This window comes from Hyla sarda, chromosome 3 (genome assembly GCF_029499605.1).
Source record: "Hyla sarda isolate aHylSar1 chromosome 3, aHylSar1.hap1, whole genome shotgun sequence".
In the NCBI taxonomy this organism is placed as follows: Eukaryota; Metazoa; Chordata; class Amphibia; order Anura; family Hylidae; genus Hyla; species Hyla sarda.
Genome location: NC_079191.1, coordinates 187,093,059 through 187,105,868, shown reverse-complemented (window position 1 = coordinate 187,105,868; position 12,810 = coordinate 187,093,059). Strand labels below are relative to the sequence as shown.

Genomic DNA, 12,810 nt, shown 5'->3' with positions numbered 1-12,810 from the left:
TACTACGTGATCTCAAGTTTTTATTGGTACCATTTTTGTTTTGATTGGACTTTTTGATCACTTTTGATGGTGTAAAAAGTGACCAAAAATACACTATTTTGGACTTCAGATTTCTTTTTTTACGTGTACGCCATTGAGCGTGCGGATTAATTAAAAATGTATTTTTATAGTTGGGACATTTACACACGCAGCGATTTTTTTTATGGGAAAAGGGGTGTGATTCAAAACTTATTAGGGAAGGGGTTAAATCACATTTATTGACACTATTTTCATTTTATTTTCATTCTTTTTATTTGCAATGTTATAGCTCCCATAGGGGACTATAACATTACACATACTGATTTCCTACACTGATCACTGCCATGCAATAGCATGGCATTGATCAGTGTTCTCGCCGCTCGACTGCTCCTGCCTGGATCTCAGGCACGGAGCAGTCATTCGGCAATCGGACAGGGAGGAGGCATGTAGGGATCCTCCTCGTGTCCTGCAAGCTGTTTAGGCTTGAGCTATCCGGCAATGTTTACTTTGGTTTTAGACGCGGCGATCAAGTTTGATCGCCACGTCTAAAGGGTTAATGCCGGACATCAGACTGATCGGCGATGTCCGGCATTAGCCATGGGTCCTGGTTGCCTATAGCAACCGGGACCCACCGGGTAAGATGCGCGCTCCCCTGCTGAGCGCGCGTCATACCTCGGGAGCCTCAGATGGACATTAATAAACATTCATTTGCAGCAAGGGGTTAAAATAGTCCGAAGCAATGAACCAAGAATGAATAGTCAGGAATAGTGCAGGAGGCAGTCGGGAGAAGAAATAGCTTAAAGGAGTACTTTGGATAGAAAATTTTCCCCTCATGGCCAGATTAACTGTATTTTATCATACACTTATTGTCTGGACTGATGCCCTTCTGACATTATAATGGCAAGGCACGCCCCCTTTTGAATGGTCTCAGCAGTGAGGACTGCTGGGAAATGTAGTTTTAATAGGGTGTGCAGAAGGAAGGAGCAGAGAGAAAATAGAGCAGTGGGCCGAGAAGAACAGTGTATCGGGAGCAGTGAATGGTGCTCCCTGATAACCCCTTTAAATGAAAGAGAAGGATTTTTTACAAAAAATTCATAAAAAAAATACATTGCAGTTTCTAATGTTTGCTTGCAGTATTAAAGGGGTATACCAGGAAAAAAAAATTTTTTATATATCAACTGGCTTCAGAAAGTTAAACAGATTAGTAAATGACTTCTATTAAAAAATCTTAATCCTAATAATTATCAGCTGCTGAAGTGGAGTTGTTCTTTTCTGTCTGGCAACAGTGCTCTCTGCTGACATCTCTGCTTGTCTCGGGAACTGCACAGCGTAAAAGAGGTTTGCTATGGGTCTGTGCTTCTACTCTGGACAGTTCCCGAGACAGGTGTCATCAGAGAGCACTTAGACAGAAAAGAACAACTCAACTTCAGCAGCTCATAAGTACTGAAAGGAGTAAGAATTTTTTAATATAAGTCATTTCCAAATCTGGAGCCAGTTGATATAGATTTAAAAAATAAATAAATAAATAAAATGTTCCCCTTTAATTTACGCAAAGCTTGTTGAAGGTGCAATGTATACATAATAAGTCCAAATATCAGCTTATTTAATACTGATGGGCCAAGCTTATATATTGAATACATACGTTTATTGGAGGCATCACTTTGTAATTTACTTAATAGAGAAATACTGCTTATAAATGAAGATTATTACTCCTTTGGCCAGCATAAAATATATATATATATATATATATATATATATATATATATATATATTTCTAAAGGCTGTGTACACGCTGCGGGGGTTGGGCACGGCCCCTCGTGACGTCACACCACCTCAATGCAATTCTATGAGAGGCGGCGTGGTGGCCATCACGCCCCCTTCCATAGACTTGCATTAAGGGGGCATGGCGAGACATCATGCGAGGGTGTGGCCGACCCTCGCAGCGCGCACACAGCGTTCGGAACTAAATGTTCCGAACGCTGGCCAGTGGAGTAACAATTTAAGTTCATACACAGTATATTTCACCTTTGTTTATGATTTAACTTCATTACTCAGGTTTAAAGGAGAACTCCAGAACATAAAAATTGTCCTCCATACTTCCGGCAGTAAAAAATAAAGATGTACATACCTTCCTTTGCTCCCCCAGGGCCTCCGCCACGATCCTCTTCCTGGCTGCTGGTGGTCGGCGAGTCATACTGCGCTCAGCCAATCACCGGCCGCAGTGAAGTCCCGACTCGGCAGTGTGAGAACGCTTCAAGACACAAAATTCTTCACTACACCGGCACCTGCTGCCGGGGCCGAAAACGTCACACTGCCGGTCAGCCTATCCCCAGCCGAGCCAGGACTTCCCTAGGACTCGCCGATCACCAGCAACCAGGAAGAAGATCACTTCGGAGACAGGAGCCGGTTACCGGAGGCCCCGGGGGAGCGAAGGAAGGTATGTACTTCTTTATTTTTTTACTGCCGGCAGTATGGTGGACATTTTTTTATATTCTGGAGTTCTCCTTTAACAGTATAAAATAATTTACCATCAGTTTTATTAGGAATACATTTTAGTCATCTGGCAGCTCCTACAACCGACTTGTCTGTTTATACCTATCCAACATTCCCTGTGACTATGGTTGTTATAATAAGCTATTTAGGCAGTTAAGGCGATGACCGTGATATAGCAGGTGTTGCTACGCTTATTGTGCAAAGTAGACAGCAAAGTACTAACTGGTTTGTGTATTGTTTTTAATGCTTTTCACCTCTATTCTCATTGCATGCAATGTTCAAATTATTCGCACAGCTTTGTCATTGCTGTTCAGAAAAGACAAGTCAATAAGCTGTAGGCATAAGCGGCATATTCAACTGCTTCAGTACTTCACCAAATCAATACAGATTTGTGCTACACATTGAAAAACGCACTTCTGAGCAAAACACAAAAAAAAGGACCAGAGTAATTTACGGTTCAACTAACCTTTCTGCTTCTCTCTGTTTTTCTTGATTCCTTGGTGCATTTATTTCTTTGTTCATTAAACATTTCAGACAGTCCGCCTATTGCATCAGAAGCTGAAGTTTTACTTTCAACGCCTAGAAATCAATTAAATGAAATATCTCATTAGGGCTCAGAAACATAAACCTTGTGGAAAAGTTCACCACACTGAGAAATATTGACAAAGTGCATGAAAGAGGACGTTCTAATCGCCCCAGCCGCTCACGCGTAGGACACTGAAAATTACATGTAACACCATTACATCTATTTTCATGCCCAAGCATGACAGACATCTATGGGACGTGAAAGACTTTTCCATGAGGAGACGTGTTTCATACAATGAGCCGCTGAATGTGCACTGAATCACTTAGCATTACGTGAACAAGTATAGTGCGGCACAGCTGTAAAATTCTGCTATAAAAGAGATGAGAAGAATTAAGAAAACTCTAGATCGCCCCTGTAGATGTCGTCCTTGGTCAAACCATCAAACATCCCCTGCTTATATGAATTCTTTGTTATCTCAACAATAGTATAGAGCGTACTAGAAAAGGTCATAACCAGTAGCTGAAAGGAGGGTTTAATTTCATGTCCTTCTGCTCTCCACATCATAAAACATAGCTTAGGACAACTAAGTAAAGCCAAGAGAAAAAGTTCTATTGATCCAGATTAAAAAACCAACAATAGAGGAGATGCACCCGACACAGTGAAAAAGGGCTTTAGAATTCAAAACCCATTACATGACTCTCCTGCTGTGCCGCACATCTCTGCATGCCTGCCTGCCAGACACTATTCCTCTACTTCGGCTTTTAACATGAATCAATACAGACCTTGTCAGCCCTATACTTTTTTGTGCCAAAAGTCTTAGTGCTGAACTGTAATATTAATATAAATTATAATAATAAAAGTGTAGTAAAACATAATACACCTTTTTTTCTTTTAGCTGTATAGACATGTACACTTGTTCTCAAGTTGGTGATATAACTTTTGCCTAGTCGGCTGCATTAAAGTTCTTCTAAAATTACAATTTACTGCCAATCCAAGTTGCTCAATTCCTGCTACTTGTTTTTATAAATGCAGAGGTATGTTATCAATGAATTTAGGAGTTTAGACATTTTTAGAGTTAAAAGCGTTTGTCCCAACACCTTCCTTACAACCAATCAGCTCATCGCTTAAATGGACACTCATTAAAACTTCTATTGCACTCCTTATGGTAAATAAAAAAGTTGTCTATGTTTTATTGGAGTTTTAAAAAAGCTGCCACTAGGTGTCTCCCTACTTGTCCAGAGCACATTCCCCCACCCATCTCTTGCACGGACCTTGGACTCCTGCTGGAGTGGCAGAAGTCCAAAATCAGGAAATGCTGAAGGGGGTGTGTGTAAAGGGGGTCTCATAGCTCATCTTACACTGAACTGCTCTGGGCTTTGTGTAGCAGAGTGAGGGAGGAAGTTCCTCCCTGTATGGCTTCAGATTATGTCACATCCTGCTGGGTAACGCCCCTTCCCAGTCAGTTAAAAAGGTATTGCAGGAAAAAAAAAAAAATTCTTATATCAACTGGCTCCAGAAAATTAAACAGATTTGTAAATGACTTCTATTAAAAAAATCTTAATCCTTTCAATAATTATCAGCTGCTGAAGTTGAGTTGTTGTTTTCTGTCTGGCAACAGTGCTCTCTGCTGACATCTCTGCTTGTCTCGGGAACTGCACAGAGTAGAAGAGGTTTACTATGGGGATTTGCTTCTAAACTGGGCCGTTCCCAGAGAGCACTTAGACAGAAAAGAACAACTCAACTTCAGCAGCTCATAAGTACTGAAAGGATTAAGATTTTTGAATAGAAGTAATTTACAAATCTGTTTAACTTTCTGGAGCCGGTTGATTATATATATATATATATATATATATATATATATATATATATATATATATACACACACACACACACACACACATACATTATATATATAAGCTTTTTCCTGGATAACCCCTCTAATCTGACGGAGACTGAGCAGAAAATACAGAGCAATATCAAGGTAGAAAACTAAAAAATAATACAAATAAAGGCAGGGGGTGGTTTATCATGATGGGGCCATAAACTGGGAGGATTATAAAATTTAAACAAGATCATGAGAGGTACTCTTTAAATGATAGCCACCTCTCAGGCTGTTGTTGCATTTGCATGCTTCAACTTTCCATTATTAATAATTCCAAAATTCATCTAAGAAATAAAACCCATATTATAATGCAATTTTCAGAAATGAGTTTGTTGACGGGCGCATTCACACTATGGAATGTCTGCCTGGAGAAATTCTGGGTGGACATTCTATGCATAGCAGGTACCCACAAAATCATTGGTGCTAGGACCGCTCGGACATGTGTCATCACCATTGACTGTATTGTATTTCTGAATGGATTCCATTGAAAAATTAACATGTTAATTTTTTTTTGGCAGAGACCGGGATTTTAATTTGTGCAGCTGAATTTCCCACCGGTGAAATTCAGCAGTGAGCATGGTACAGCAGAATGCAAATGGAAACAATGGGAGGTAGCTGCACTGGAATTTCTGAGTAGAATTTCTCTGCTCGGAAATTATGTAATGTGAATGCACACGAAAAATTTAAATAAATAGTTTTATGCTTCCTCATTGACAGGTACACTCTTTACCTGAATCTTTTCTGCAGCCACATCTAAGTCTCTTATAATCAATGTTTAGAGCCATACAATGCATAAAACTCTTAGAATAAAAGCGGTACTACCGTTTAAAAGGTGGTCATACATGTGCAATAAAAATGTTTAGTTTAGTGTTATCGTTTCCAACCCCCTATATAGATGAGCGATTGGCATAACTCCATCACTACAATCAGCTAGAACACTAAAATAATGAAAATTCAGTTTTATAAGTCATTACAAAATAAAATCACAGAGTCAAGGCTGGTTGCCTTAATAGAAGGATATGTATTCCCAAGGTAGAGGACCAATTAGAGGAGACCGCATAAGAATATTTCACAGATAATTAATATTACCTTTTAGGATTGATAAAATTACACATTTTATTCTTTACTATTAAAAAGGTACCAACAGAAGGATGGTTACCTATATATACCACAATAAATCAAACAAACAAAAGATACAGTGATGTGGGCAAATGTGTATAAAAGTAAGGCGATATTAGATGGTGCTACTTAGATGTAGGGTGTATGATGATTAGAGGGTCAAAAGATAGCGAGGCCACTAGGAGATGGGCAATAAGGAGTTGGTGCCAGCCCTAGACTATAGAGCCCCCTCACTGACACTGCCTTTTGAGGGACCCATCTCCTTAACAGGATGGCTTCGACCATGGTGACATTCCCTCCCTGATGCTAGAGTGCATAGGAGAAAATAATCAAAAGTTGTTTGTAATGGATATGGAGGATGGGATATAGTAGCACAACCCCAACCAAAATTTTTTTATTTATATACACCGTGTGAAAAAACGTGATTGTGAACAAACAAAAAAGTGATAATTTGTTAAAAATATAGGAGAAAACTGCAACCCTAATAGATGTCGGGTGCAGAGCAGAGTATCCCTATAAACTTCAACATGTTCCCCCTGTTGGGTTAGTAAACAGGTTCATCAAGGGACAGGGATATGGCTCAATGGCTGGAAGGAAAATAACCTAGGGTAACAATCAATTGTACCTGGATTGTGGCCACAAAGTATGTAACATGTTAGAAATGTTCCATTACTTATATTGATATAACACAAACAATGGTTAGATAATAGCAGCCAGGTTATCAATAAGAACCCTTAATATATATCCAACACATCAATAGCCAGAATATGGTTATTCAACAAATATCTACCCGAGGATACTGATGAATATGCTACCTCTATTCAGTTATATTGATGAATGTGCAATCTCTATTCAGTTACAAGCATAGAGAGCAACATGTGCATGCCAGAGAAAAGATATCAAGCTAAGCACATAGGACAAACAATCCACTTAAGGCCAAACACAGTGGAGCAAATATGTTCCGCAGCAATAATAAACACACTACAAACTGAATGTACAATAGACTAATATGATAATATAATCTATTTAGAGTCACTGATAAAACCATTACAGGATAGAATCGAATGAAAAATTATACTTCGCTAAGGTGAATGGCCTAAACGGTCCCATGGTTCACACTAGTAAAAGAGGGAAGGTACTTGGTATGCCCTGGGTGAACGCACAAGATAGGTCCCTCTCATGATTAAATCAGGACGGTATGCTGCTGGAATGTCCATCAGGCGATCACCGGCATGGAAGAGATGGTCTGAGGGCTGCAGGGTAATAGCCTGATGTCAAGGCATTATAAACACCCATGCCGGGAAGACTTCTGGAACACTGCACATGTAAAGTGGTGCTGGGGATGATGCGCTGTTAACCGCATCATCTGTTCACTTCCGGTATTTGAGACGCATATGCGTTCCGGAGCATAAACGTGTTAACGTTACCCATGGGGAGACTTGGGATTCGCCGCGTAGGTACATCGGTGCCAGGAGTGGTGCGCTGTAAGCAGCGTGATCTGACCACTTCCGGTCCCTGAGACACATCTGCATTCCACAAAAGGAGCGCAGAAGCGTAATGTGGTTGAATTAAAAAAAGCTCAAAAGGCTGGTCATGCTGGGATGCAGAAAGGATGTAAACATAATTGATAATGATGGAATATGAATAAAATAAAGATAACCTTGCTGTGTTGTGGAAAATATTAGTTATATAAATAAAGACATATAGATAGCTTATATTCATAACATGATTTAAAAAGGTGTGGCCATTAATTTGGATATTGTAGATGATTATGATAAAACAAGTCGTTAGTATGATAGCAACTTGATTTGCAAGAAATCACGGTCGATTAATCACGAGCCCCGAGAAGAGCTCACAAAAGGATAGAATTACATATGTCCGGCATCTTTTCCCTCCGGTGCAGTGGAAAATGCTGATGCTAGAAATGAACCTGTTCATTTGAATGGGACAGTTCACATTCATCCGAAGTGTTAGTTTGGACGCTGGCAGGTTGGACTCGCCAGACCAGCACACAACATCTTTGAGGTATTCCCCACTCCGGCGTTCACAAATAATGGATGCCGAATGCTACACAATTGATGCATGTTGTCATCAGTTGTGGCATTAATTGTGTCAAGATTTAGGCTGGGTTCACTTATGCCGCTACTCTGTGGGACAATCTCACTGCCCTACGAAGAGCAGTTATTGAAATTACTCCCCGTTCCTTATAGGGATTGTTTTGTTTTTTGACAGGTACAATTTCAAGTCAGCTGGGAACTGGGAAGTCTCCTGTGGCGTCATTCTCCTCTCCTCCAACAGGTTTGATTGACAGGTATCTGTGTCAATCAAGAACAGCAGGGGGAAGACATTTTTCTGAGGACTACGTAGATGTGTCACTGCAAGAGGAGCTCCTGAAATGATGCCACCTCCATCAAAACACAAATGACAGAACTAAAGACCATTAAAAATACACTGTAGGCGTAATAGATTATTTTGGCAGCATGTTCTATCAATAACAAAGTAGCAGTTTTACTATTCTTCACCGAGGAGGTATTCTACTGCAACTCCCGTTGTCAAACTTGTAATAATGGCTGCAGCAGATGAAATGGAAAAGGCCAATATTTCTGTAAAGTAAAAGGAATAAAACCGCAAACTCCAAACGTACTAAAACATAACATATGGGAGGTGGTTCATTAAAACTTGTGCAAAGAAATAGTGGAGAAGTTGCACATAGCAACCAACAACATTCCAGCTTTAAAGAGGTATTCCAGGCTTTTTTTTTTATTTGACTATGCTACAGGGGCTGTGAAGTTAGTGTAGTTCATAATATAGTGTCTGTACCTGTGTGTGACTGTTTTCTCACAATTCTTATGTGATTTTCACCCCAATATTTATTTTTATCAGCATATAAAATGACTGTTGTCTCAGATTTTTCCCAGGTTGCAATGTGGCCGAGACCTTACTCACTAGTCAGCTGATGACAGGGAGCCTGTCTGCTTCAATGGATGGAGGGATCAATCTGCAACTAATGCAAGTGCTGTAGGCACCCTGATTGAAAACCACAGGTCTTTGAATGGATGCAGCTCATTTATGTTTCAATGGGTGGGGTGGCTGATGTGTGGGATGGAGGAAAATGGAATTGTGGGATTTGCAGGCAAAGAAAAGAAAAGTCAAAGAGGAAATACCTGTTCACAAAACTAGTGTTATGGTAATCTCACAACATAGCCATTTAGCCCCAAGACAAGCGCAGATCCTTCCTAAGCATGTCCATTACTGTCTGCCAGGTACGTACTCAAATCACCTTATGGTGGATAACCCTTTTCATTTTTAAAAATGCCTCTGACAAAAAGAGAAGCTCTGATTGGTTGCTATCAGCAACTGCTCCATTTTTCTTCAGCACAAGTTTTGATAAATCTCCCCCTTTGTGTACCAAGTTTTTATTTTAATGCTATATAGTACAGAGTTGAAGCAAAAAAGTCAACACAACAACCAAAAGGCAAAAAAAAAAAAATCTGAACAAAGAAAATGTAACAAGTCATTTATTTTTATTGTTATTGACATTCTTCATTTCTGAATTGCTCCAAAGTCCCTATAATGACACTTACACCATAAAAAAAAAAAAAAAAAAAGAACTTACTTTCAGCCTAAAGGCTGAAAATAATTATTTGGGTATACTAATAATAAAAAAATATTACATAAAAGCACATTGTTTAAAAAATAAAAAAAAATACATACATGAAACAATGTTAACACAAGCAATTACATGATAAAATGTATTTTGTCTCATATATATATATATATATATCTCACGGTATATATATATATATATATATATATATATATATATATATATATATATATATATATATATTAGTTCTCAATATTAAAATTAGTACCTGCTGTCAACCCAAAAAGAATAAGTCTACCTGTCAAACTGTTACTGTTATATGTTACTCAGTACATTAGATTCGTCACGAACTTCTCGGCTCGGCAGTTGCTGACTTTAGCCTGCATAAATTAGTTCAGCTTTCAAGTGCTCTGGGGGGCTGGAAAAGGTGGATACAGTCCTAGGAAAGCATCTTCTTGGACTGTATCCACCTTTTCCAGCCCACCTGAGCACTTGAAAGCTGAACTAATTTATGCAGGCTAAAGACAGCAACTGCTGAGCCGAGAAGTTCGTGATGAATCGAATCACTGTAAGTTCGCTCATCTCTACTCAGTACCTCATCCTGATAGTGTACATGTTATTTTTATGTCTCTATCACCAATATTTCACAAAAAAAAAAGGGAATATATCAGCTGCTCAATGTCTTTTCCATCTTGTCAAAGGGAAAGGGTGTGTCCATATCTTGCCTGCACTGTAACGTCTCCTCCCCTCCCTCTGCTGACTCACTGCTCTCGGGAGCCTGGCAGCCCTGCTCTGTAACCCATTTCTCTCTGGATTTATACTGTATACACACAATAATTATATGAGATTGCCTGTACTCTACCACAATATGGTGAGTGTATAACTTACATCTTCCTATGTCATTCATGTGTGCCATCCTTTGCCAACTAGTTGGAGGTACAGGGTTTGGATAACTTTTTTAAAGCAGTGTTGCCTTCAGCTGTGTGCCTACAGCTTTTGCAAAACGACAACACCCAGCATGCCAAAACATCCTTTGACTGTTCAGGGATGCTTGGAGTTTTGCAACAGCTGGAGGCCCATGATTGGCAAAACTCTTTGTTAAAGCAGTGTTGCTCCTGCAGCCTCGTCAATCAGCCATGTCGTGTCCTTGACCCTTGGACACCCTCATGTTGCTGTGGGACTCATCAGTGTCCCAGGAGGTACGGGGGACCCCTAGTGGTGGGATTTTCGAAGCCAGTTTTCTTTAATAAAATGTGACTTTTTTTTAAAGAAGTTGTATATTAGAAAACCTATTGATTTGCCAAGATAAACAACATATAAAAAGTTTTTATATCTGACAGTGCCCATTTAACTATCATTTAATAGATTAGGGTGCCCTGATCAGACACCTCTTTACAGTATCTTGATAAACCTTGCTGTTATGAAGGTATATGGGTTCATAGTCTGAATGATTATTAAGTTCAGATGGATGTGAACTTAATTTTAACCTCTTAAGGACCCAGGACGTATGAGTACGTCCTGGGTCCCGGTCCTGCGATATAACGCGGGGTCACGCGGTGACCCCGCATCATATCGCAGCGGGCCCGGCGTCATAGTGAAGCCGGGACCCGCCGCTAATAGCGCGTGGCACTGATTGCAGTGCCGCGCCCTATTAACCCTTTAGCTGTGCGCTCAAAGCTGAGCCGCGTGGCTAAAAACGAAAGTAAAAGTGCCCGGCTAGCTTAGGAAGCTGTTCGGGATCGCCGCGGCATCCAAAACAGCTGTAGCACAGGAGGAGGTCTTCTTACCTTCTCCTGTGCTGTCCGATCGCCGAACGAATGCTTCAAGCCTGAGATCCAGGCTTGAGCATTCAATCGCCGAAAACACTGATTGATCCATTCCTATGGAGATGCATCAGTGTTAAAGATCAGTTAATGCAATGTTATAGCCCCCTATAGGAGCTATAATATTGCATTAGAAAAGTGTAAAAAAAATCATTAACCCTTTCAATTATCCCTTCCCCTAATAAGTTTGAATCACCAGGCATTTCCAAGAATAAAAAAAAAAACAGTGTAAATAAAAATAAACATATGTGGTATCGCCGCGTGTGGAAATGTCAGAATTATAAAAATATACCGCTTTTTAAACCGCACGTTCAATGGCGTACGCGCAAAAAAATTCAAAAGTCCAAAATAGCGCATTTTTGATCACTTTTTATACCACAAAAAAGTGAATAAAAAGTGACCAAAAAGTCTGATCAGAACAAAACTAAAAACTTCAGATCACGGCGCAAAAAATGAGCCCTCATAGCGCCCTGAACACAGAAAAATAAAAAAAAGTTATAGGGGTCAGAAGATGACCATTTTAAACACAAATTTTCCTGCATGTATTCATGATTTTTTTCTGAAGTGATACAAAATCAAACCTATACAAGTAGGGTATCATTTTAACCGTATGGACCTACAGAATAAAGATAAGGTATCATTTTTTCCGAAAAATGTACTGCGTAAAAATGGAAGCCCCAAAAACGTAGTGTTTTTTCATCAATTTTGTAGCACATTGATTTTTTTTCCCGTTTCACCGTAGATTTTTGGGAAAATTACTAATGTCATTACAAATTAGAATTAGTGACGCAAAAAATAAGCCATCATATAGAATTTTAGGTGAAAATTATAAAGAGTTATGATTTTTTAAAGTTAAGGAGGAAAAATTGAAAAAAAAAAAAAAAAAAAAAACGGAAAAAGCCCGGGTCCTTAAGGGGTTAATAATAGGAATGAAAATCAGGTGACGGGCAGAAATATACAGTCAGGGGGTGTTTATTAGGTATACAGCAAGACGTACTGAGGAACTATAAAGAGGTGTCTGGTCAGGGCATTCTAATGATGGTGAAACAGTTTTGGTGGGTTGGTTACAGGTCCTCTAATTCTACTTTTGATTGTCAATTCTAAAATATGGCTGTTTGCTTTCTAAGGATATGCTCACACAAATTTGAAGTGTAGCCACACAGAATTTGAAGCCTATTGTGCAACAAATTGAGCGAGAATTCCACATGATATCAGACTTCCATTGTTTTCAATGGGATTTCCACAAACATTTAGGGGGAGATTTATCAAAACCTGCTCAAAGAGAAAGTTGCTGATTTGCCCATGGCAACCAATCAGATGGCTTGTTTCATTTTGCAGAGGC

The 12,810-nt window shown here is 39.4% G+C and overlaps 1 protein-coding gene across 1 annotated transcript in view; it reads right to left on the bottom strand.

The window, feature by feature from the left end:
* The window catches only part of MCPH1 (microcephalin 1), a 317,389-nt gene that overhangs the window by 283,551 nt on the left and 21,028 nt on the right, over positions 1–12,810 (bottom strand). Inside the window, exon 9 of the mRNA XM_056565717.1 lies at positions 2,978–3,090. Coding sequence (XP_056421692.1) covers positions 2,978–3,090 — 113 coding nt within the window. The remainder of the gene's footprint in view (positions 1–2,977; positions 3,091–12,810) is intronic.